At 38.5% G+C, this 26460-nt stretch overlaps 1 protein-coding gene across 1 annotated transcript in view; it reads left to right on the top strand.

The window, feature by feature from the left end:
* The window catches only part of AP2A2 (adaptor related protein complex 2 subunit alpha 2), a 44700-nt gene that overhangs the window by 1097 nt on the left and 17143 nt on the right, over positions 1-26460 (top strand). Inside the window, exons 2-8 of the mRNA XM_086895684.1 lie at positions 12566-12634; positions 19964-20106; positions 20705-20898; positions 22844-22973; positions 23961-24062; positions 25421-25529; positions 26019-26169. Coding sequence (XP_086751810.1) covers positions 12566-12634; positions 19964-20106; positions 20705-20898; positions 22844-22973; positions 23961-24062; positions 25421-25529; positions 26019-26169 — 898 coding nt within the window. The remainder of the gene's footprint in view (positions 1-12565; positions 12635-19963; positions 20107-20704; positions 20899-22843; positions 22974-23960; positions 24063-25420; positions 25530-26018; positions 26170-26460) is intronic.

Raw genomic sequence — 26460 nt, 5'->3', positions numbered from 1 at the left:
CTCGGTAGATCACTTGAGGCTATTTTAAAAGCAATGGAGGAATGGTAAGGTCTTCTCTCTAAAAATATAAATAGATTTGGATAATTTTTTATTGCAAATTATATTGTTCTAACTGGGCTTGCGTTGGGATTATTTAACTACATTGGCTTGGAAAACTTCATATTGATGACTTCTAATACAAAAAACCTGGCAAATAATTATACTGGTAAAATGAGACCATTTAAATACAGTGTTTTTAAAATCAGGCGATTTGGACTTCCAGCTATGTGAACAGGGGCTTTATATGTAAAATTCAAGGTTTATAATCTTCCTTAGAGCAGAAGCTGTTTGAATGGGGTGGTTTTCCTCTCTCAAAACAGAGTTGCAGGTCCTTAGGTTGCTTTACACTTCACTTTGGTGTGTGTTGAAAATGGCTTATAAAATGTGCAGTGTAGCAGGTCAAAATTACGCAAATGCTCTTGTGCTTTGTCTTGTTGGCCTTGCTGTTTAGTGAGCATTTTCCAGTGTCCTGATGTTCTGTGCAAGCTACGTGTGTAACGTAGTTCCCCTTGGTGTCATAACAGTTAAGACTTGCCGTTGTAACTAGCCAATACAATTCAGGATTATTTTTTTAATCATTTTTTCCATTGATTTAGCTAGAAGCAGTATGATTTGATTCATCAGTGTCTTATGTCTTGCAGTTGCTTAACTTTTTCTGGTCTTGTTTTCGGTGGAATTCACTAGAAGTAAATACAAGAAAAACATTCAGGATCTTAATTTTGTAAGCTGTGTTCAGGGATGTGGAATTACAAAATTCAAAGTTGTAGGATTTTACAAATTAGGTCTTATTTCCCTACTAGGCAGTGTGGGAACAGAGTTGAAGCTACCTCGGTCCAGATGGGATAACAAACCTCTCATGCTCTCCTTATCTGCAGGAGACACAAAGTTGTAACTTACTGGTGATACAAATAAAATGTTAACACTTTGACTCTTTAAAAAAACAGACTCTAATGTTTTGTCTCTGTCCAGACGGATGTTTGGGAGCTGTAATTACTTGTGTATCTTTCTTGTCTTCATAATGGAAAAATACCAGCATCTTCTACACAGCTGCACAAGAGCTGGTGTTCCCACTGGCAGGTGATGTATGAGGCTTCCAAATAGCTGTGAATGGCATTTGAGCCTTTAGTGGAGCTCTGAGTGCTGCCAGCTAACCCCATGGGCTAGTGTACACAGAGTAAGATTCACAAAAATAATTCCTGCAGTATTCACAAAAATACTCTCTGGAGACCCTGGGCTTTGCAGGCAGCCCTTTTGGCTAAAGCTCCCTCTTTGCCTCTTCCGTGAGGAGCTAGATGTTGTCAAAAACAAAATAGCAGCTGTTGAGGTGAACAGCATCGTTTGACTCAGCAAAGAAAGCAAGCGTCCCTTTCCTGAGAAGGGAGGGAAGCTAGATACCATGTGTAGCTCTTGACCTCTATTTCTAGCCTTGAAATTGGACTAAATATCTGGTAGTTGCAGTGATATGCAAAGTTCTGCTGGCATTCTTAATTTCAGTCCAAATTTTTGCTTTGTTGGACTCTTGTATCTATTTTTAATACTGCCACAAAGGCCTGGTGCTTTTAGTTTGCCAATAGCCTTTCCAGATTATGAGTAATGGTGAAATGTGGTGTGTATGGAGGGGTATTCTGAAAGACTCTGCATAGATAAAGATTCTACATTATAGATCCTGCTGAAAAATGAAAGTGCAGTTATTGTGTGCTGACTGTGTTCAGGTGGATGCACAGCATATGATTCCAAATAATTCAAGTATCCTAAACTTCTGGGGGTACTTATGTAAATTTTGACTGTCTACCTTTGGAAATGCTTGATCTCCTTACATCAGTATTTATTTTTTGGACATTTGTATCTACAATGCCTTGGGCACTAAATAATGCAGGTTTCTTTTGCAGGTTGGATGTATTACTGGTTTGGGGGTGATGCCTGTCTTGCCTATCTTTATACCAGTCTGTTACAGGCTTCACATAAGTCTTACTTGGTAGCAGTTTTCAGTGCTTACAACTGTAGCTGATTGTGAACATGCATCTAGCTCTACCAGCCTGTCTTTAATACTTAAAAGCTTGGTTGTCACTTCTGTGTTGTTTAGACATATTTTTGGCACGTGGTTTATCTATTAAGCTTCTTGATTTTTGTCTTAAATACTTCTATGTCAGATGTAATTTTTAAAGCAGGCTGTTTTAAAGTACACTGATTTCTCAAAACCCTGTGATGTTTTTCATTAAAAACAGTTGGCACACTACTTTTAGCAGCAATTGTAAAATATTTCAAGGCCAAGAGAGGCTTCTTAGCACTTTGACTTTGCTCTAGTCTTTGTGAAGCTGTCATATTGATTGTCTTCTTTCAAAATTAAGTGTTCTTTATTCATACAAAGATCAAGTGAATTTTCAAAATATGATAATGCAAGGAAATGGATTATCCTTCAGTTTCTTGTAGCTCTCCAAAACTTTGTTTCAGGGCAGCTTCTTGTTGTAAGCTTTGCATTTTGCATATGGGGGTCCTAGTGCAGATGGCAGATAAAAGTATTTTTTAGAAAATAACCCTTTTAGATGTCTGTCAATTTGCCAGTAGATGTATGGACTTTCTAGAGACTTGCTCATTTGGATTGTTTTGTTACATATATGAATTACTACAGTAAGTAGGTTTTTAGCTTATTTTTCGTAGACACCAGGGAAGAGACAAGGAGGCTACAGGTTGAAAGCCAAACTGCAGTACTTGATTAGGATAGCCCAGTTAATTAGTGCTTGGTTGGTGTGACTGAGAAAATAGTTAGGTGTGGCTATGCTGTACAAAAAGATTGTGGTGGAGTGGAGCTGAAAGGTCTGAACCCTGTGGTCTGGTGAAGTCCTATTCAAACTTAGGAGTTCAGGTCAGGAGGAGTCCCTGTCACTCACTGCAAGGATTATGTGCCTCATGAACTAAAACCTAACAAGATCTGCATGTGTTATAAGCATATGGACTCCTGCAAGAAATATTTATTCTTAAATAATATGTTGTCTTTTCATGTATATGTACTGCAGAGCTGCTGAAGCTATTTTGCTTATGCATGATGGTGCTTCATAAACTCTCCAGCTGTCTTAGCTGACAGATACATCATCAGGAGTCTGTTTTCATTTTTTTGAGTACAGCTTTATGCTTATCTCACAATGAAATACTTTTAAATCATTTGTCACTCAACCTATTCTGCTGCAGCAGCAGTGCTATCTACTATTCACCCTGAAAACCAGGAAAGCTTGCATTTCTCCTTTCATTTGCAGGCTGTAATGTGGAAATAGTTTCTATTACAGTATTAAATGTGTTACTGGTAACCCCATGCTCCACAGCAAAATTTGGAATCCAGTTCCTCTTGGGTTGATGAAATACACAGGGGCAAAAGCTGCTTTTGTCACAGGTTTGGAGGACAAGACAGTTCTTAATTTCCCATGCTAAGTAACTGTCCTACCTTTTCAGTTTTGCCCCAGTCTCTAAAATGTTTCTTTTGTATGTTTTCTTCTAAATTACTATTTATTTTTCCTCAGGCCATATTTTTTCCTTAAATAGAATGCAACATATATAATAAACAAAAGTCTATCTCTTCTCATAGAACTGAATGCATTAAATTTTCATTGTACTGGACAAGGGATAGTGTCCCAAAGTTGAACCTCTCAAACTGTATCTTTGCTTTGCTGCGTTGGGACTGGTGTATCAGGTTAAAGATCAGCAAGTGGGGATTGAATAAAGATGGTTCATTAAATTCACCATATGATGCTCACTCTGTTTGAATGGATGGTAGGTTATGAAGTGCCTTGCAGGTGTAGGTGAGAGGGGCATATACATGGATTAAATGACTACATGGGTATGTGCAGAGTTATTTGTTATCTGTAAGAACAGCCACGCAGTGAAACAAACTAAACATAGAGCAAGTTGAGCACATACAGCTTGGCTTAGATAGCTGTAAGTAATTATTATATGTCAGTAACAAGCTTTCACTGTGTAGGCTAAAGCTACTGCATAGCTCCTCTGAGATGTGAGTTCTTGTTTGCATTGTGTGTAGTGCTAAAGTAGGACTTGAAATACTTCTCTGGACAGTAAGAGACTTTTTTTACATGTATTCTTAGATTACTTACCTTTTTGAAGAAATTGGAAGACAAGGCATCTTGGTTTGTTCTCCTATTGCTTTTGCAAGGCTGTGGCAGCACATCTAATATGGTCAGTTTCTGTCCTAAAAAAACAGCCCTACAAACATGCTGCTTAGAGCTATAATAAGCACTAAGTCTTGCATCACTTGCTACTATTTGCAGGAGAGTGATTTAAGGAAAACACAATTAGCATGAGATTAGTCTGAGGAGGATCTCTAGAACAAAACTGCTGTTCTTCCAATGGCTTCTCTGTCTTGGCTTGCTCTATCATCCCCTAGCTCTGAGGGGCTGGGATTTTTTTGGTTGTTTTTTTTGTTTGGGTTCAGTTTTTTTATGCTTGTTTAATTTGTGCATGTTTGGCATAGGAGAGAGTAATTGGAGGAGAGATAGTAAAGAGCTAGAATCTTTCATGTGACATCCAACCTCTCCATTAGATACCCTGGACTGCTTAATTTGAAATCCTTTGGATAAAAACTGCTCATCAGAACTGATAAGTGGAAATTAAGGACTATTGCACAGATTATTACATATCTGCATTAATTAATGAGCTCGAAAGGATTTTAAGGTCCCTGAAACAGTAGTTTAGAAGTGATAACTAAACTAGGATAGACCTCAAACTGTTGTGAACAAAGGTAGAAGAGAATCCACAGTGACTTGTAGTAAATCAGTGCAAATACTGCCTTATCTTGTTGAAGGGAGTGTAGGTCTACAGTGTGAAAAGACTGGTCAAGGAAATGACTACATGGGTGCTGCTCAGTTGAGGAAGGAGGAAGAGCTGCTTTATGTACAAGCCTAACCCTGCACTTACTGTTTACATATCTTCTTGGCTTAAAGCTTCTCTTTTCATAGGAGTCAATGTCGTTTTGCCACCTAAACTGTCAGATATATGTTCTGTACGTCACAAAGTCACTTGGATATGAACTTCCAGTACGCTTTCAGTTATTTTGGGGAAAAATCTGGTCTAGACGCTATTACCTGGTTACTTCCCAAATTTTCTCTTAACTTGTGGTGCTTAGTTAGAAAGAAATAGCCACGGTAAGCATCTAAAATCATTAAACTTGTATTAAATTTTTGCAATTTATTACATCTGGATTTGAAAGCTGCTTTTGTGCTCTTATTTCTCTTCTCTTGTGAGGACAAGGAGTTAATGGATTAGTGGATTACAGTAAAGCCTGTGACTCCCTGCTGTTTCCTGAGAAGTGTTGTTACAGGTGCAAATCTGTAGTGGCATAGCAGAGGAAGAAGTCAGTTCTATGGATCACTTACTGTACAGAATATTAGAAAATGTACTCTACAAAGTTTTAAAATATCAGTAGGTCACTGGTCTCTGCCTTTAGATATCTAATCACAGCAGGACGTCCCAAGACACAACACTCCTAAACTGCCTTTGTGCCATTCATGATCTTCAACATGACAGACAGGCACTTCTTTCTTCTGATCAAACAGATCTTGTGGAAGGACAGCACACACTCCTGTTTTTCTTCATAACAGCATGTTAGCACATCAGTAAACAAAAAGCTCCTTGTTCTGCAGCCTTGAACAGGTTGATTTGAGAACAAAAGTGAAGCCATACTAACATTTTGTAAAGGAGTTCAGTATTTTATTGTAGTCTCTTTGGATTAGTTGTGCAGTGAGTTTGTAAACAATATGACCAACAAGCTCCTTCAGATTACTTGGGTGGAGCTGGAGCTTTCAGCTCTATTGTAGCACCCTAAATAGTTTAACCAAATGAAGGGATTTATATAGACAGATCAACAGTGTGAGGATGGGAAAACAGACCACTCTAATGTATTGCTGTGCAACCTGTCTGCCTTTCTTTTGCCCTCTTCCCTGATGTGCTTAAGAGCCAGCTGAGAGATTAGGGAGAGCTGGAGGATGGATTTGGTGTTTTACTTCATGAAGATCATGATCTGCATGGCAAATGGCTAATCTATCCTGTAGAGGTGTAACATGAGTATCTGTCCTGCTGGGAGGTAAAAGTAGTGGTTTAATTTACTGATATGAGTAAGTATTGTAAGTATTGTAAAAGCTCTTTCACAAAGGCAAGAATGGAGGCACTGATTGCCTTTACATGCATATTTTCCTCTATCTCTACCATTTTTACAGTAGAGACACTAGTATTTTTTTTGATTTTCCCTATCTTTCAACCAGTTTGTTTCCTGACAGCAGGGTTCAAGAATGTAGTGTAGTCTTTGCATCATGCTTACATGCTGTTTTAGGAATAGAAAAGGCAAGTGGGTCATTTGATTGCTTTATGCCAACTAAAGTGTGTTTAGACAGTGAATGGGTGAACTTGCTCTATACCTGGTCATGTCTTCTGCTGGCACTATCACTTGTAGTAGAGCTGGCATGACTTAGCCTTTGGGTAAAACCATCTCGCTTTTGGCTGTTTGGCTCCCAGCTGACCTGCAGCAATACAAGGTAGTAGCAGGAATGTGTATGCCAGGGTGAGAGCAGTGTTTAGGAACTATCTGTAGCTGTCTCTTAAGAAGCATAGCCTTGACTCAAACCGACTTTCAAACTATCAATGTTTTGCTGAAGCATAGCAGTTTGACTGTGCTGTGTCTCCCATCAAAGAGGCTGGTCAGCTTGGATGCTTCTAATGCAGAGGATGAGGAAAACATAACCAGAAACATTCTTACATTTGAAAAACAATGACTCACAGCTCTCAGGGAAGATGTCTAACATCACCTTTAAAATGGAGAATTTGTCTTTTGTGTAAGAACTGTGTTCTTCCCAAGTGTTCCTAGCTATTAAGGAATTTGGAGAAGTTCCTGCTTCTAACCTTGGTAGTATTTGTATTCTCTCTCTCCTAAACAGAAAAGTAGACTTCTCCTCTCTCTTCAAGGCCTGTTTCATAATTGAATGTGAACAGAGTTCATGTTATATTAGACTTAGGATAGTGCCACAAAAAGTCATTACACTACTAACTGACCTTCAGGAAGCATGACAGAATCGTGGCAGGCTTTTTCATTGTGCTATCAGAGCCTCCTACCCACTGTTTTATGGCTGCTCATACCAGCAGTGGTGCATCTGTAATCATAAATTCTCAGATGGCCATAGGGCAGGTAAGGCTGAGAGATAACCCAGTGTAGCAGTTCTCACCTGTACATGAATTCAAAACGAATTATTGTCTGGGTTCAATTACACCGGCTGCTGGCCATAAGAAGATTGGAAACAGATGAGTACTGGGAACATCTAAACTTTTCTGAAGTGATTTATTTATTTACTGCTTTAACTGTTGACAATATGCTGGTGTCTCAAGGCCTTGCCTCTAGAAGTCTGCTCTGCTCAGTGTTTGTATAGCTGCTGATAGAAAAAAAATGCATCTCTGTTCCTTTGGGAAATAAATGTGTAGGCTTGGTCAGAAGTATATCAAATGGTTTGTATGAAATTTAAGAACCAGTAGCAGTTCTAGTTAGCACAGGTGGGTTGTGTGCCTTAAACAGTCTGCAGTTAGTATAGCAACAAGTTAATCCTGATGGAGCAGATCACTGGCTGAGTGAGCCAAAGCAACCCACTAATTCTAACCTTGAAGCACTTACTTAACCTTGCATCCCTGCTTCCGGGTTTCTATTAAGATATGCCAGGTGTTCTTTTCAAATGAATGGGCTTAACAAACCCCTCTCCTGTAATGTCTGTTTTCTCATTCTTTAGGTTGTAATGCAGAGCTTCAAACAGAGGAATGGAGGTGTATTTATGCAGTACTGAAGTGCTGACTATAGCCTGGATTACTGGGAAATACAAGAATAGTAGTTGGTTCTTTGATGAGCTGCGTGACTTACGATGTTCCCTACTCTATCTTTGTTAAACAAGATGGTAATTAAAGATAATACTGCTCTGAAGACTAAATTTACCTTGTCTAATGAAGGCAGTAGGCAGCATGATGGAGTCTGAAGCCTGACAAACTGCCAAATATGAAGTAATCACTCATGAGCACCTTGGACTGTGTTGTGGCTGGGTACCTGTGTGCTCAGTACTCATCTTGGAGAAGATGAGCAGCGCTTGTACACTAGGGCTGTAAGGCTACAAATGCTACGCATCTTTGCAGAAAAACAGCAACCCAGAGCTTGCACTCACACACTGACTTGCACTCACCTCTTTTAATAACTTATTATGGATATTTAATGATAGTTTGTTAAAATGGTAAATGTCTGAATAAGTGAAAGTGAGAAGGATAAAGCCTGAACTCATATGGAACATAATCTTCTTGTGCTCTGGCTTAACTATTGTCCTACCCAGCAGTCTGTATACATGACATGACCTTTATTAAAGCCTCTCCAAGCTGAATAGTGTGGTTACAGAACATTTTGTTGGTATATACCTCTGATAATTTCATGAGACTGGGAGCTGGGTAACAGCCTGAAAGTGTGGCAGAGCAATTGCCTTTGTTAACTCTGAAATGTAAACCTCTATTGCTACAGTACAGCACTCCTTCAGCTATCATCATCATACTTTTTACTGTCCTCAAGACTACTTGTGTGTTTCTAGTGATGGTAAAAATAAAATATACATATAGAAATTCAGTGAGTGTTGGCAAGTCAGAGTAATGTGCTTAAAACTTCTCTGTTAATCCAATGCATTTTAACCGTGCCCTTCCTTCCACACTTAGTGGGACAGATCTAGCTAGAAATTGGCCCTTGGTTTATGATACTTCTATTTTCTTTTGTCCTTTACAATGGAAGTTGCCTTCCACTGTGAGGTTTTGTTCTGCTTTGTCATCCTCCAATATAAGCAGTTAATCATGTTTGAATAAGTTACCATACAATATAACTGCTGGAGTTGAGGAAATTTGGGGTTAGATACTTCAGCCTGGTTTTAACATGTGAGTTGTCCTCAGCATTGTGATTGCCCTCAGTGACACTTGACACTTGTGTGCTGGTGCTGTTCTTTAAAACTACAATTGCAGGCTTGCATCAATTGTAATTAGTAATAAGGTGAAAACTTACTTGGTCAATGTGATCTCCAATATATGGAGTTAAACTTTTTATCACCTGCTAATTGCTATGTTGATTATGTTTGGTCACAGTGTGGATGAGATCATATGCTGCCTTCAAAATAGAATAGCCTGAAGGAATTATTAGAAGTAGGCTTTTGTTCATATGCTAAGCAAGATGTAAAATTTGAGAGAATAAACCTTCAGATGTGACTCTGGGTGTTCCTGTCATCTTGCTGTTACAGCTGTGTGCATGGGGTGGGATTTCCACGTTTGTGTTGCTGAGCCTGCAGACTGTTTCTACCAAAGGTGCTGACTTCACAAATTCCTGAAGTATTTTAGTCAGGCTTTGCTTAATGCTCTGTTGCTTGCTTAGGACACAAAGAACCCAATTTCTAGCAGTAACTGGTAATCTGTGAGTGTAGCAGGTAAATAATGCTGCTTGAAAGATTTGCCAGGAGATTTTGGTGGTTTTAAAAAAGTAAAAGATAGCCTTGATTTCATCTTGGGATAAGAAAAGCTGGCTGGTACGTATTACTGATTCCCATTCCCCATTTTCAACATTTTAAAATTGTGATTATTGCCACACTTGCTAAGATTAGAGAAACAATTTCTAATAATTCAAACTAAAGCAGTTCACTTCCCTTACAAACATAAGTTAACAATACAGAGCAAAGACCTAGTTTCTAGATTTAAATAACTAAATATCCTGCTCAGGCTAGCAGTGTCCCAGACTGAGGTCTATATTCTCTGCCCTGTTAATGTAACTGAAGTACAAAATCTCCAGATTCTGTGGTTATGTCTTAATGAGATGTGCTCTTCCCATGGTAAAAGGGAAGATAAGCTAATAGCTTTAGGAGATTTAATTATTCATCAGAAGCAGATGCATGGCTGAAAATAAGGGAAGTGTTTTCAAGTTTAAAAAGAAATTAATTACGAAATTGGAGTGTTTTTTATTTACATAAATATTTGCACCCTTTTGGGGTATGTTACTGTGGCTCCTGTTCTCAGAGGGTGGACCCTGAAGAAAACTCCTTGCTTCAGTCTAGTAATGAACTCGTAATGCTGGCAAGTGCCCTAGAAGCAAACACTTGAGTGCCTCTGCTGTGTGCACAGGACACATAATCCAATTATGACAAAACTAAAATCTATAAAAGAAGATGCTGCAGGTCTTAGATTGTACGTCGTGCTGCTCATTTACTCAATAAATTGTGTTACTACTTTAAAACCAGCTTTCTTTAGGTTGACAGATAAAATCAGACCAAAATTCATTATGTGTTGCATGATATATTAGTGAAAACTGATTCAGCTTTGTGATTCCAATAGATGCATCTTTATAAACTGAGGGAACTATACTGTATTCTCTAGTTTGTCATTCTAGAAGTGAATTGGAAGTTCTAGGTCAAATTTAAACTGTGGACATTGTCTTCTGCTTTATCTGGAAATCAAGGCGCATACAGATAGCAACTACCATTTGTTTCAGAACAGGTATTGTAAATTATTAAGCTCTGAAGTTAAGAATTGTTTTTTGCTCTGTGGAGTGCCTGCTAAGGCACTCTGCATTTCAGTCATTTGGGCAGCAGCCCTTACAAAACACTATGGAATGGAAAAACTCCATTTTAAGCAAATATGTGGGGTCTGAAGGTATTTTGTTAAAAGGACAAGGCAAACTGAAGTAGTTGCTTCTATTTTGGGCCTAACATTTCCATTTGTACAGTGTGCTGTGGCTGTTCCGTGTCTGTTCTCTTGTGGCCATTGTTAGAGTCAGATTAATACAAACCCGTTCTCTGCAGCTTATGCAAGAGTTGGTTTCAGAAGCACTTAACTTCAGTTTATTTGAGTCTAAGTCAAGAAATTACAAAATCTAGATTCATTTTGGCAAGGGATTCTTTTATATTTATACATATATATATATATATATTCCTTTATACTTTGCTCTTCAACTATCCTGAGGCACTTGTTTTCTTAAGTTACTTAGTCACCTTTCATAGGGCCTGCTGTAAGATCCCCAAAGGAATTGTAAAGGGCGGATTAACAGTCATAGGGTGACAGGCTTTTGGACATGCAAATGTAGTGGGATATTTAAATACTGTGAGATGTTTCTGTTGAAGAAAGGGTTGGAGGTGCTTTGGAATGCTGGTCATGATCTGCTCTTCAAGCCTTGTCACATCCCCTGCTTGCACATTCATGGATGTAGCTGTGATCCCAATGGAGTGGGGAAATGTGTGGTGTGAACACAGGGCATGTGATCCCCACTACTCATATGGTTGGACCATTTTGAACCAAGGGTAGGAGACTTTTACGCATAACCTTGTAGAAAATATATGTGATGAAGAGGGAAAGAAGCTGTCATTTTCTGCTGCTAGTTGATGTTTATAACACTTGAAACTGCTTGAAGCTTTTGGAAAATGGACAAAAGTTTTAGACTTGTCGAAAGTTTGAGTAGGTACAGGTCTGAGTTAACAACAGAACTAAATGGCCAGTTCTGCATTGCTGAAATGTACTTCACTTGCTTCCCTCAAATGAAAGGCAGCTGATCACAATGCCAGAGCTGGCTGTTTTACCCTTCTGTGCTCCTACTCATGTAGGAGACAATGGACCCAGATGTCTGTAGAATCTCAGTCACCGAAAACTAAAATACTAAAGAGTAATAAGCCATTTGGGTTTGGACAATGCAAATATTATTTGAATAAGTTTGCATTATCAGAATTTAAACTACAGCTATTTCTTTATGTAACTTGAATTGGTACTAGAAATTCCAATACCTATTCATGGAATCAAAAGTTGATATGAAATACTGATGGTGCTGAGAAGCATAAGGTTGCCAAGTCATCTAATAAAGTGTGAATTTTAAATATTTCGGGTTTTCAAGTGACTTCCATGAAGTACATAGGAAGTCTGCACTTGTATCCTAACTGTGTGAGGTCTTGAGTCTTGGGACTCCTTGTGAGTCTGTGTTTCCTCTTCAGTCTGTTAAGAACGTTTTTAAAGCTGTTGAACTGAATAAGCGTTCAAGAGAGAAACAATAAATTGGCTTGTCCTTAAGGTGAGGAATAACATGAGCTGCTTGTTTATAAGATTGTGCTTAGGAGATTCACTTCTTCAAAGCACTGTCAACTTAGTAATCACATGCGAAGTAAAATTCACTTTTCTCTGGGCAGTTTCAGGAACAGAAAAAGTGGAGCATTTGTGAAAGTCAGTAACAGTGGCATCTCAGGTTATGTGCAAGTGACACCATCTAAAGTCTGCAAAGCTTCTTGAAACAGGGAGGTCCTTAGAGCTTCTCAAATTCCTGTATAAAGTGATGCTTAAGTTACCTCTGTTTGCCTTTAGTTCCAGTGATGGGAATGGAGAGTAATAACTCCTGATGTTTGTATGTTCACAAATGTATGTTTCTGTTTGGGTGAAAAGATGCTTTGGGTGGTAGAGGGATGTCCAAATCACTGTGTCCTGATAGATGTTCTTCTTTTCATTTCAGGCAAAAGTAAAGAGGCAGAGATAAAGAGGATAAATAAAGAACTAGCAAATATTCGGTCAAAATTTAAAGGTAAGTGACTTGATCATACTACACTATATATATTTCCATATGACATTCTTTTATGGGGTTTTGTTTTTACATGCTTGGACTTCTTTTGTCAACTGCTGACTCAAGCAAAATGTTAGAGCAATCTGTTGGAATAATGGTTGAAAATGTTCTCTTAACTACAGAACCTTCTGACAGTCCTGTGATTCTTGGCCAAACAGATTCTTAGCTACCCCATGACAAGAAGCAAACTCCCTTTTCTACCAAAGAATTGGGCTACTGGTCACAAACTGTTTCTAACACTTGGCCTCCTAACCATGTGACTGCTCAGACTGTTTGCTTCCAGAAGGCTGCGAGACTGTGAATAGATTGAAGGAATATGGGTGGACATGATTATTTCTAGTAAAACAGCTCCTGTTTGGACTTTTCTTCCTTCCCTGCTCTTCAGCCCTGAGCCCTTTATGGAAGTAATGAGTTAGGGTGTCTTCTAGCAGAATTAAGATTGAAATGTGTAGTTGCTGAAGCTATACATCTTGACCACAAACAACAGCACAGCAGTACAAATTACTCATATGAAACAAAGGATATGCAGTAACTAATTCCAAGAGGCAGCAATTAATATTAAACAATGCAAGGTAAAACTCATGCTGTTAGCTGTTTCAAGTTGTGTACGTGGTTTCAAAGTTTAAAGATTCTGAGGGGCAGTTGGGATGTTTTTAAATGGAGTTAGCAGTGGCTGTGGCAAGTTCCATTTAAATAGTTGTGGGGCAGTGTGTGTAGTTAGGTAAGGCATTGCAATGTGGAGATCATGTATGTGCCTTCAGAATCTGCTGGATTTGTAGTAAATTTGTTTACCTTATTGGCTGTCCTGGCTTAGAATAGCATATCTGTTTGGAATACATCATGCTTTAACAAATAACTTTCCTGGACTTCGTATGATCTGTGGCTTCATTTTAAGTGGTATCTCTCTTAAAGGTGTATGAAGACCTTTAGAAACCTGAGTGTCATCAACATCTTAGAAGGGAAAAGTTAACCACAGTGCAAGACACTCAAGACATTCTTCTAAATTAAAAGCCATCACATCCCTCTGTGTTTATACTTTTCTCTTAGAAAAAAAAGGCAAAAGTACATAGACAGTTAATTCTTCTCTGCTTACTCGTGAAGCAGGGGAGAAATTATAGGACTCTGGATATATAGAACCATAAATCAGATGATGATCAGAGAATAGAGGTGCTTTCAGCACTGTCATTCATAACTTTAGCCTGGATACCTTGTGTAGCATCCTTTAAGCACTATTTAAATACCTTTGAATAAAGGTCAGTATATGCTCATTCAGTAGCTTGAGTGGAAGATGGCTAGACCTTCTTGTAGCTGATCTTCATTATAGTTTATTACTAAATCTATATGGATTTTGGATGGAAACTTTTAATTGCCTGAAGACAATAATTTGATGAAGCCTGAGCAAAAACATAAATGTCACAATTTGGAAAAAATTGTGTTTAGACAACTTGTGTAACTGCTTGAGGCCTTGAGAGTGTGAGGAGCTGATAGCTATATTATCTTTCTGCTGCAGAAGTCTCATATGGACTTCAAGCTGTGTAGCTCTTCCTTGCAGAAGGGCTATATAAAAAATAAGAGACCTTCATATGCATTTTATTCTTGATTTAAGTGGCAATTACTCAGTTTAGCCCAGTTTCTTTTCACATAGCCCTGACCTTAAAATGTTCTTAAATAGTTAAATAGTTTGGATTAAGACAAATGTGTGATTGTGAATTTAAGATGAAGTCCTTTGCTAAATAAGTGTGGTGAATACTGGTGCCCTGAGTTACTGGCCCTGCCTGGCCAAAGATGCAGCTTTTGGACTGGCTGCATGGCTGTAATCAGGGAAAGCTCCAAGAAACAAGACCTCTTGTCAGAAGTTCTTGCTTGACACTAGTGTAGGAGTCTGGTCTACCTCTGGGCCATTGTGTGCTTCAGCACATGCTGTTGCAGTATGTATTCACCCATGCCATGTAGCTTCCAAGGTGTATTCTTACACTGCTGTAGACAGAACCTCCTGCAAGTACCTGTCAAGCCTGATACCTGCTTTATGTTTGGGTAACTTGGTGTTTAAAATACCCTTGTATTTAACAAGGCTGGGATAAGGTTTTGCATCTCTGGACAAGCAGTACTTTCTGTGAACTGATGGAACTTGTGCTATGACTTTGGGTTCTGACCCAGCTTTTGTGCAGCAAGCTCAGCAGGAATTTAGAATCTCTGTACTTAAGGTGACCATGTCTCTTGTATAAGCATGAGGAAGTTCCATTGCTGAGGTCACTGTGTCCTTGACAGTTGCTTTAAATGCTTCTGCATTAACTGAGATAAGAAAAATGTAGTAGAGAGAAACGACACCAGTATGATAAAGGAGAAGTTGTAGGAGTAAAGTGTGCAGAGAGGCTATAGCTTTTGTTTTACATGTTCAGACTGTAAGCTGATTTTGCTCCTATGCTTGAATCAAATTGGAAGTCTCAGTGTCAGAGCAGTAGCTGTTCTGGGAGTGAAAAAATAACAGGTTTATTAAATTGTTGTATCACTTTGATCTCTCAAACCAGAATTTGTGTATTCCTGAAGCTGCCCTGAAGTACAAATTCCTGAAGTACAAATCTATACGCTGTTTCCATGCTCAGGGGAGCTGTGTTCTCTGCTTGATCCAGACTTATTTTTTTTTCCTGCTCTGGCCTTAGAATTTAGTTTTGTTCTGATTGCTTAGTAGGGTTTGTGTTACAAGACTGGCTGCTAGATTTCAGACATGCTTGTGTATCTTCTTTTCAGCTTGTGCAGAAGTGCCCCAATGTTGTACTTTGTTGCAAATAGCTGTGGTTTCTTTTTTCCTTTTTTTTTTTTTTCCCTTCTGCTGACTTGGTTTTCCATATTTGAGCAAATCTCAAAATAAATACTAGTGTATGGATTTGTATGGGTGGTTTGTCACAGGTACTCAGTGTTTGATGTAGAGGTCTTGGACTGTCACTCCTACAGAAATACAGATCTTGTCTCAAAGTGTATAAAATGTGCATAAAAATCAAATTCTTTTTTCTTGGCCTCTAATGTAGTAGTGGCCTTTTGATACAGTATATCCCTGGATTGCTGCCAACTGCATGAACAGAGGTCAGTGTAGGAAGGAAGCAAGGAAACAGTGTTGTCCGTTCTGTTTTGCAAAATCCATTACTGTGGTTTTAAAAGCTAAGATACTAAGGTAGCAATCAGCCATGTGAGAGCTAGTGAGATTAGACTTGTCAGACTTCCTTATCTACTCCCAGAGAACATCCCAAGGACTAAACTGCTTTCCTGACCCTCTCGCTGGTAAGCAGGCTCAGTAACAGTGCAGCACACTGGCTTTTAGGTACTCTGAGTTAGATTGAAAAGTAGGTACTACTTTTTAACTTAATGTTCCAAAATACAGCTGGAAGCTGCTGCCTGAGAACCAAAGGGTCTTAGAATACTTTCTTGCCTTATTTCTTTCTTTTCAGAGGGCTGTGTGAAAAATATATATGAGAAATGAAAACAAATTTCTGTGTTGAAATGCTAGGGAGGTGATACACAGAAATTTTGGAAGTAGTAATTATTTCTTAATAATGCTTATTGTTAATCAACTGTTAATAATTTCTTTCTTAGCAAAATAACTCATAAATTTTTCAGGGAAAGCAAGTAGACTTTGAAATGTCCACTCGGCTCAAAACCTGCTGACATGTGTTGTGAATCCTTCCTGTTTCTGCTGACTTGATTTGCAGCACTTGCGAATGTTCCTGAAAGCATTTGTAAATGAGCTGAGTTAAAAGAAATGATTGTGTATTGCAATAAAGATAACAGAACATGTGACATTTCCTTCTGCTCTTGTTCGGATGTTTGCTTGGGACTGGGGGAAGCTGTACTATTTTGGCACATACTTAAGCAATGAGACTTGTTATTAATGTTTAAAATAGAACCTTCAGAACTCTTCATAAATGCAACATGGAAGGGAGAGGAATAGTTAAAATTTCAATAAAAATCTGAGTCACAGACTTCTTCAAAACACAGCTGGAGTTAGACAACTATTGTGAGACCTTTGACTGAAGTGCTCTTTTTTCAAATTGCTTAGATAATTAAATAACAAAAATTTTTTAAATCCCTAATATTCTGTTTTTGCTGGAAACTACTAAGACTTTGAAGAAGAACTGTAGTAACTTTAACTTGGCCTAGTTTATAAGCTTGCCTGAGAACAGTCACACAGCCTTCAGTTCTGTCTACAAGGAACAGGAGCTTTTGAAAGCACTCAGCGTAGCATTTTTTCTGTCTTCGGAAAAGGTGTTTCAGGTACCAATTTTACACTATTTTTCTTTGATACCACATGGTGGAGAAGGAAGTTGTTTCTTAAAAGGATGGTGATACGTTTTGTGCTTGATTGCATGGCATAGCTTCTATGAAAAATTCTTCAAGTACTGTGAGATCCAAGGAACTTGCTAATATGAGCTCTTATCTTTCTTATCTTGGAAAGATATAATGTTTTAAATAGTTGGGTCCTAAACCTAAAAAAGGAATTGCCAAACTGACAAATAGCTTGTTGTGAAAGCTGATGTTGTTCAAAGTATACATATTTTCATCCACTTATGTTCTTCTTTAAGCAGTTTGGTTGCAGCATTCTGTACTCCCTCTTCCCTTCTGGTATCACAAAGCCAACACCAGTCATTTGAGAATATAAGAGATTAGATTTAATACTTCTGACTTTTGTATATTGCTATTGGGTTGTATACTAACAGGCAGCTGCAGATCAGCCTCTTAGCCTGCTGGGAATTCTGTCTTGGACACTGGTTGGGGTGTCTTCACTTGTGGTGAAGTTCATGTGAAAATTACTTTCTGATGTCTTTTGGTGTATCTGAATCTCAGAGAAGCAACTAGTGATATTTATGATATCCAATACCATAGTAAGTCCACAATTATGTAGAGCTTGGCCACTAGAGCTAGACTGACTAAAATGGATTCAGCTTATTTAGTGAATTGTAATAGTATCCATTAATGGTATTGAGCATCACAATTCCTTTCATCAGTCCCCTGGAATAGCTGGCTTGTCAGGAGTTGGAATGGTTTCTGTTGCTAGGTTATGTAAAGCCCCACTGGTTTATTCACTCATTATTTTTTTTCCTTCTGGATCTCATGTAGATGACCAATTAAAATCAAATCTTAAGAGTTAGTAGAAACACTTCCTAAGCAGCTGAAAAAATACTAGAAAACTAAAGCTATCACTGCGTTTTCCTGTGTTTTGTTTTTGTGGTTTTTTCCTTGCCTTTCCTAAGAAAAGGTGTCTTTGATCTGCATCTCCCTGCCATGGTGGCATAGGAAGAAGCTTCTGCTCTTGAGTGCCATTTTATTGGGAAAATAGTATAGCTGAAAATATTTATGCAGAATATTCCATTGCTACTTATGCCATAGTTTGAAGGTCACAGCAGCTGGGCAGACATGGTTGAGTATCTTCTCTTTCCTCCGGTCATATTGCTTCCAGAGAAGGGAAAAAAAAAAATACTTCCCACTGGATGTTTCACTCTGGTTCTTCTGATAGTAGTTCTAATGTCTAGGAGGGTGAAATTCCCTACATTTGTTTGCTGACTCTGCAGGAAAAGAGCCTTATGGCAACAAACTCTAAAAGTGGCTTGAAGAAAATACATCTTCAGGCAGCTTTCTGCAGAGCTGGCTCTTGTCAGAGGATGTTGACAGGATCCAGTATAGCAGGATTTCACTGCCATTGGTATCTTCAGTAGTGCTGCTTCCTGTATTGAAGTAAAATGTGACATATATTGGCTTCTGTAATATGGACCTGAAGATGACTCCTCTTTGCAGAACATAAAGATAGCTTTAAGGTGAAGCTTTTTGTTGGCAGCTGATGCACTGTCTGTGCCAGTGGAAAAAAAAAATCAACAGGTACCTAAAAAACCCAAATTAGAAGGGTATCATTGTCTGCATTAAAATAGCAGTGGTTTGCTTAAATTTATCTCAGTTGAAATAAGATTAAATAGAAGAATATTTTAGGGTTGAAATAGAAGGCAGCACCCAAAATGCATAATTGCAGCCTGTAGACATAACCTTTCAGCATTGTGTACTTCAGTGGGCCAGTATGCTTTCTGTTGTTACGTGTTACACACAGAGATGTTACTTGTCTTCACACAGAGATGGCAGTCCTCATTCCTTCACTAACTGTAAGTTTAATAGTGGTAAGGTTTCCTTGGTTTTTATCTGGTCTGTGAATGTAGTGTGAAATCCATGAGAGCTGTAGATTCATGTGACCTGGCAAATCTAATATGCCTCTGTATCAGTTCATGAGAAGGAAGAAAGAGCAACCTCTCTACTATTAAGATTCTTTTTCAACTTCAGATTTATGTAATAGGCAGCTAAATATAAAATAAAAAGGCAACTTAGAGTTTTTTAGGGCAGTGAGTAAGGGATATCTTACTGAAGCTTTAGTGTATGCTGTTCTGAGTGCTGTTCTGGATGAACTTGCCCATATTAAGGAATACACACTTGATGTGACAGATCAGTTTTGGGCCCAGAATGCTGAGGAGAAGGAGCTTATAGCCTTTTAGTCAGGAGTATATATTAGAATTTCGCTACCCTGACTAACTAGCCAGCAGTCAGTCATGCCTGATTTACTGGATACCCTTTTATTTCCTGATTTGAGGTACAGAGAGAATGTAACACAGAAAGGGTAATGTTGATATGTAGCTCTCCCCTTCAGGAAAAGCAATGGTCTTGGGATGAACTGGAAGCTGCACTGCTCCATGTTGTTTTTGCAAGATTCTAAAATCAGTACTGCAACATATGGCCAAACCTATTTATGGTGCATTTTTCTTCTAAAACTGGAACACTTGTGAATACTTTCATTTTATAAAAATTTCAAAGATCTCATGGTAATCTCATTTCATGTGTTTCTTTGAGTCTTTGGGATAGACCACTGTCACCTGATCTTTCTAAAACAACTTGCTGGCGGGGTATTTTTATTGCTGCTGAGTTCTACACAGTGGTGCACTTGGAAAAGTATGTTAACACTTTTACTGAAATAAAGGTTTGATAATTGGTTTAAGAGGAGAATGTGCATGGAAGACATAAACGCTCTTAACTGAAGTGGGAAAATCAAAATGGAGCGAACATGGATGTGGTGCCTCTTAGTAAGAACGGTCTCTAAGGACACTGCAGGATACTTCAAGGACTAGATGGTAGCATTATTTCCTAACCATCCTTTCATCACCATCCTTTAGCATATAGATAATGGTAGATGGAATTACCACTAGGTAACCAGGTAAAAGTTTAACACAGACTTACTTAATTGTTGTTTGTTTCCTTGCTTTTCAGGTGACAAGGCTCTGGATGGTTACAGTAAGAAAAAATATGTCTGCAAACTGCTCTTCATCTTTCTGCTGGGACATGACATTGACTTTGGTCACATGGAAGCTGTAAACCTGCTCAGTTCCAATAGATATACAGAGAAACAAATAGTGAGTAACTTGGGCTCTATAAAAGATAGGCTGGTCTGTCTAATACCCTCCCTCAACTGTGGAGTCTGTAAAGAATTTTGCTTCATTCCCCCTGCCCTGGCATAAAGCATTATTTTGGCTCTCTGAAATCTTGAACTAGTTTTGAACTAGTTGTAAAAAATGTGTGTCCTGCATAAAATTATTACTCATGTTAAGCAACTGCCTCAGGTCTTGCATTAAACGGTAAGTAACCTTTTAATTTTCTGAACGTATCTTTCCATCTCCCTAGGTAAGGTTGAGTTTATCAGGTGCATGTAACTTACTAGTATTTGAACAATAAGCCAAAATCTTGATTGGTCCCCATTAATCTAAAACTTATCTTTTGAGTATATGCCAGAATAGGCTGAGAAAATACTTAAAACCAGATAATTAGGGTAACACTGAACTTTCTCATTTTTGTTTAATTCACTTAATCTTTCTAGCCTTTGCTCTGTTTAAATACCCATTTCTGCCCATATGCTACTGGAGAAAAGTGTATGTGTCAAAGAAGTCATGTTTCCTGTTAATGCCACAATGAATGAAGTCAGGTAAAATAGATTTTCCATGTTGTGACTCACAGGGCTATCTGTTCATCTCTGTGCTGGTGAACTCCAACAGCGAGCTCATTCGCCTGATAAACAATGCCATCAAGAATGACCTGGCCAGCCGGAACCCCACCTTCATGGGCCTTGCTCTGCACTGCATTGCCAACGTAGGCAGCCGGGAGATGGCAGAAGCATTTGCTGGAGAAATTCCCAAAATTCTTGTGGCTGGGTAGGTATGACACGCCTCTTTCAAATACACCATCAATAAACTTTTCAGCAGCTTGGTTCCATTGCAGCACTTTAGTCTGTGCATGGGACACACAGCCCTAGGCTTGCAGTATAGTGACAGTTCCAATAGCTGAAGGTGCTTTCTCTTGCCTGAGCGTGGAGGTGCTTGTAGGAGTGTAAGATTCCATGGAAATAAAGACTTTCAGCATCTTGAATAGGTTTTTACAGCCTTGTTGTGATCTGATTTTTGTTTTGGATTAATCTGTGGTACTGCATACTCCTGAAATGCATTTGTTTTACTTTTCTTACCTCTCCTGATGAAAAAAGAAATAAATGAATCTCAGTAGATGTTTATACTACAAATTTTGTTGTAAACTGAAGTTCTTATGTAAATGTAAATGTACTGACTTCATAAGGAGCACGATAATACAGATTTGTGATTTGTGAGTTTTCTTACTTCCTCTACTAGCCATGTACAGAACAATTTGTGTAAATGGCAAATAGTCACCACAAACTTCCTCACTTTGGTATAGCTGAAAGTTTCTAAACAGATCTGGCAAATGTCTGAAACTATAGTTAAGTCAGTGTAAAGTTTGACCTCTGATTGTAGGGCTAATTTATTTTGAGACTTAAAATGTCTGAGAGCAAACAGTGCATTTAAACTCTTATGGATATGAAATGTTTCAGAATATGCATGAGTCTTTTTATATCAAGTTGCTGTCTTGCATTAATATAAAATTGACATGTGGTGTAAAAACTCTATTAATACTCTAAATGTCAGGCCACTGCCTTTGCCAGGTGCTGCTCTCCATGTAGCACAGTGGAGACAATACTGCAGTGATGAGTCATGGGGTTTTAATAAGATAACCTTAAAAAATTCCAAAAATCTCACTGGGTGTCACTAACCACAGACAGAGCGCAGCACCTTCAGGTCAGACTTGCTTAAATTTCAAGGTGTGTTTATGTTTTCTGAGATCACTCTTTAGGGTCTCATTCTTTCTGCATTTCTAAGATAATATATATTGAAATACATTGGTGTGCCTGTCCTGTCTAAATGACCTGGGCAGAACTGAGCATTGTCAGTTACATTTGCAAATTCAGTGTAGCTCTCTTGGCTTAAACTTAAATGAGAGACGGGGAGGAATAGGTTAGTGGTTTTGTTTTGTGGTTTTTAACTGAGGTACAACTTGATCTCATGGAAAACCGATAAAGTAATGAAGAATAGCTGGGCTGAACTTCTACTGGGGGTATAGAGGTTTCAGAACATTTAACCAAGATTGCACGTTATAAGCTCTTAAAACTTTTACTGGTAGTGCTCTGTACATTTTATAGCTGTTGTCTATGCATCCCACACAATGCTTAATCAACTACTTTGTGAAAAGGAGTTCACTGAACTAGAATAGTTGCATGCCACTCTTAAAATAGTCCATTTCTTTGCCAGCAGCAGGGATCGCAAGGTGAATGGATTTGTGGGTTGTGTGCTTGGTGACAGCCACCTTAGATTCTAGTGGTAGGTGCTGAAGCTGTTGAGTAGTTCATGATTTCTATCTGACATGCAGGGCCTATCAGGAGATTGAGCTTTGGTCACATTGATAAGGTAATGTATCTGAACTGTCTGATTTCAATCAGCCTGGAAGAACCTTGTTCTTGTGATCAGATGAGATGAACTTTCAGTTCTCAGAAAAAGATGTGAAATTTCATACCAAGTTTTAAAGAATCATTACATATGTCTAGTAGCCTCTATAATAGTTGAAAACTTGACTAATTAAACTTACTGGAAAAATTAAGAAGAACAAATACTTCAGCATAAGAAGACTTCAGTGAACTGTTGAAAAGATAAAGCCTGGCCAGGGATGCTGAGTCAGTGTGAAATCTGGCATAAAGCTGTTCTGCACATATTGCTGTGCCTTAACCTCTGTATTTAAATCAGTATGTATGTCTTGCAGGGACACTATGGATAGTGTGAAGCAAAGTGCTGCTTTATGCTTGCTGCGTTTATACAGAACTTCTCCTGACCTTGTTCCCATGGGAGACTGGACATCTCGAGTGGTTCATCTCCTCAATGACCAGCACTTGGTAAATCAGCTTCATTATGCTTCTTGGGTCTAGTGTGTATAGGGAATGATGTGACTTCTGCTTTTAAATACACAATTTATTTCTTCTTGAGTCTTCCAAGCAAGTGGCTTGCTGTTGTCTTCAGGCTTTGGGAAGAAAACGGAGGGAGTTGTCCTTTTTTAGTTGCTGTACATATTAATTTTTAATAAAGCTTTGTTTACCTTTTCACTGTAGATAGAAGAATGGTATGTACAAGTTCTTATTTTCCTCTGGCTGTAAATAAATTAATCTTGTGCCTTGTTACACTAAGTCACATTTCATTGGTGTAATATGAATTTTCCTAGGCCTTTTAAGATTAGATCTGCACTAAAAATTCAAGACTTGATTTGTGATTTGCTTAACTTTGTCCTATGTTCATGTCCATGGCATTCTTACTTTGATGCTTAAAAAATCGTATTACTTTAGAAAGTAGATTCTGTTTTTTTTTCCGCAGTCCAATTATTTAATGAAAATAAGGCTAATAATACTGTGCTTCAACAGTAAGGAGCACTTTAGTCTGCAGTAGTAATATCCAGTGGTTGTTATACAAAGCCCTCTCCTCATGTTGGGTTGTAAGAATTCTTTCCTGGATGATCTGCTGCATTGAATTTCTTGTGCTTATGCTTCTCTTGTAGAATAAGACAATTTGTGTCCAGACTTCATTTTAATACAGCTCTTTTATTTTAGATGTACTATCCAAACATGAGACAAAGCTAATACAAAAAGTAGCATAAAATGCTCTGCAAGCATGGCAGTATCATGTTGTTGAAAATTCTGTTTGATTCTGCAGGTGTGTAATTAGTCTAGCTGCTAGCCAAAGAAAAGGTTTATTAGTTTAGAGCTTTGTAATGGGGAAAATTTATTTTTTCTTTTTGTATATTAAGAACCAGGTGTTAACAGGCAGCATTGTAAACTGATACAAAACTGAACGTGGGGGTTTTTTTTGTGTTTTGTTTTGTTTTTTCCTAGGGTGTGGTTACTGCAGCTACAAGTCTGATCACCACTTTGGCACAGAAGAACCCGGAAGAGTTTAAGACTTCAGTCTCCTTGGCAGTGTCTAGATTAAGCAGAGTGAGTCCAATGATGACCCTGATAATACTTCACTGTTGATTAATTTGCTCAGCTTTCTAGATCAGTTTAGCTTCCTGTTCAGCTTTCTAGGCTCAGATTAGTTTACTGTACCATTAAATGTGAAGATGATTCAGTGTCACTTCATGTGTGTGCTTCAGGTAACCTCTTTAAATGCTTGCTGCTTCCCAGGATAGAAGGCTGTATTGGCTTGCCCAAACTTTCTTGGTTTAATCTCTGCTGTGCTCCAGGTAGTAATCCTCACTTTGTTACTGTAATACCAAAGAATAGTTGGATGAAAGACTGATTCTATAGACTTCACACAAACCCCTCAAATATACAGACTGTAGCTTTAACTTTATCTAAGCTTCTTACAAGATGAATTGCCTTCCTGTTCCTTCTTTTGAGCTGCTGCTAAGTTAATAATCAGAAGCATCTGATAAATGTAAGTGATGTAGGGGGCTAAGCTGGGGCAGGGAGGAGTGGAGGGACATGTCTGTAAGTCAGCATTTCCATGCAGGAAAACTGATGTCACTGTTCTGTTTGATTTTGTTTTCCCCCTCCTTTTGGAAGGGTGTGCAAGACTAGGGATGCTACTACTTCACAAATGTATTTTACACCCAATTTTATGCAGTTTTATACCCAAATTTCTTGCAGGTCACACTTTCTTTTCAAATATGAAGATTTTTTCTGATATTTAAAAGCAAGGGAGTGCTGAGAGAAGTGAAGGGTCTGTTCTGTAATGGAGTAGTAAGAATTAGGTAGAATTATTTTGAGCAAAGCTAGTGCCAGACCCATGGTTTCCCTAGAGTAAAAGGGGTAAAAGAAGATCCCTATGAAGAGGGATAATCTAATCTAATCCATATCACATTTCATTATGCATATAAACCTCTTCTGTGAATGTTATCTCTTCTGCTTTGCTGTATGGATATTACTGAAGGTGTTGGTCCTTCTGCTCTAGATCAGTCTACCATAGCATCTTGTGCTTGAATTGCAGGCTCACCTATCAGCAGCCACCAGATTATTGGCTGAATCTATTTCTGAACAGAGAAAGTCAAGCTACTGGTTAAACATTTTGATGTTAAAAGATGGTTGTCTTCATTCTTTAAAAAAGCAAGTAGTCTTTCAGAAGAGACTTCCTAGACTACTGTATCTGCAAAACTGGATTTCCCATACTACCATTTACTGTGGTATACTCTTAGTATGGCAGCTTGCACCTAATTATCTACTGAACTAGACATTGCTAGTGACACAGTTTTTTAAGCTTCTGTTGGAGGTGACCTACAGTGTTCTTTGGGACCTTTTCATGATTGTGAATCAGTTAACTTCAGCAGCTGATGTGCTGGCTGTTTGTTTTGCAGATTGTAACTTCTGCATCAACAGACCTTCAGGATTATACATACTACTTTGTTCCTGCTCCCTGGCTATCTGTGAAGCTTCTAAGGCTGTTACAGTGCTATCCACCTCCAGGTAATGCACAAATCACAGCATTGGTCATCTCTCTTCTGCAATACACTGGTTCCAAAATGCTACTGCACTGCAGTGTTACTGTAGCTTAGAGTGCAAGCACATTGTCTTAAGGCAAAGATACTGAAGTTTGTACTTCTGAGTGTTTCTGGTAGCTTTAAGCTACTTGGCCTTTTGAATTATGTTGTGTTTAATTTTAACAAAATGTCTAACCAGTGTGCATCTTACAAATCCTTGGCAGCTGCCATTTTAACCAGTCATTAATATTATCAACTATATTAAAGCCTTGAAGTGTCTTGTAGTGCAGATTGTGCTTGGCTTTTGTTCTCACCCAGAAGGACAGTGGCTTGGAATTCTTTTCCTGTGTGTATTGGGGAGTGTGAATGTCTTTAATGTCTCTGAATAGTTTAGTTAATTTTGATTTAGCCAGGGGTTAGTAGGGGTTAGGGTTTGGAGCAAAATGAAGTTGTCCAATGGCTCTGTCTTCTCCAGAAGACCCCGCGGTACGTGGCCGTCTGACAGAATGCCTGGAAACCATCCTCAACAAAGCACAGGAGCCACCAAAGTCAAAGAAAGTGCAGCACTCAAATGCGAAGAATGCTGTCCTGTTTGAGGCAATAAGCTTAATTATACATCATGACAGGTGAGCTGGGACAACACTTCTTTATCAGAGGGGTTTCTGAAGTGAAAAGCTGGGGCTTTGTCTTAAACCAGATCGGGAAGGGCGTGGAGGGGAAAAGAATACGAAGTTGCTTTTTGGATTGGACCACAACCGCATCAGTGTAACTGAACGGTATTAATGATCTGTGTAGCTTTGGGTTTTGCTGCTTCTGTATTTGATGTTTTGTATTGACCCCACTGCTCTAATCCAACAGAGATTATTTGCTCACAGTATCTGAATTAGCATTTCACTAGCAAAGCATTCTAGCAGACA

The sequence above is a fragment of the Cyanistes caeruleus genome, chromosome 6 (genome assembly GCF_971803275.1).
Source record: "Cyanistes caeruleus chromosome 6, bCyaCae1.hap1.1, whole genome shotgun sequence".
Classification (NCBI taxonomy): domain Eukaryota; kingdom Metazoa; phylum Chordata; class Aves; order Passeriformes; family Paridae; genus Cyanistes; species Cyanistes caeruleus.
This window is presented reverse-complemented; position numbering and strand designations above follow the sequence as displayed.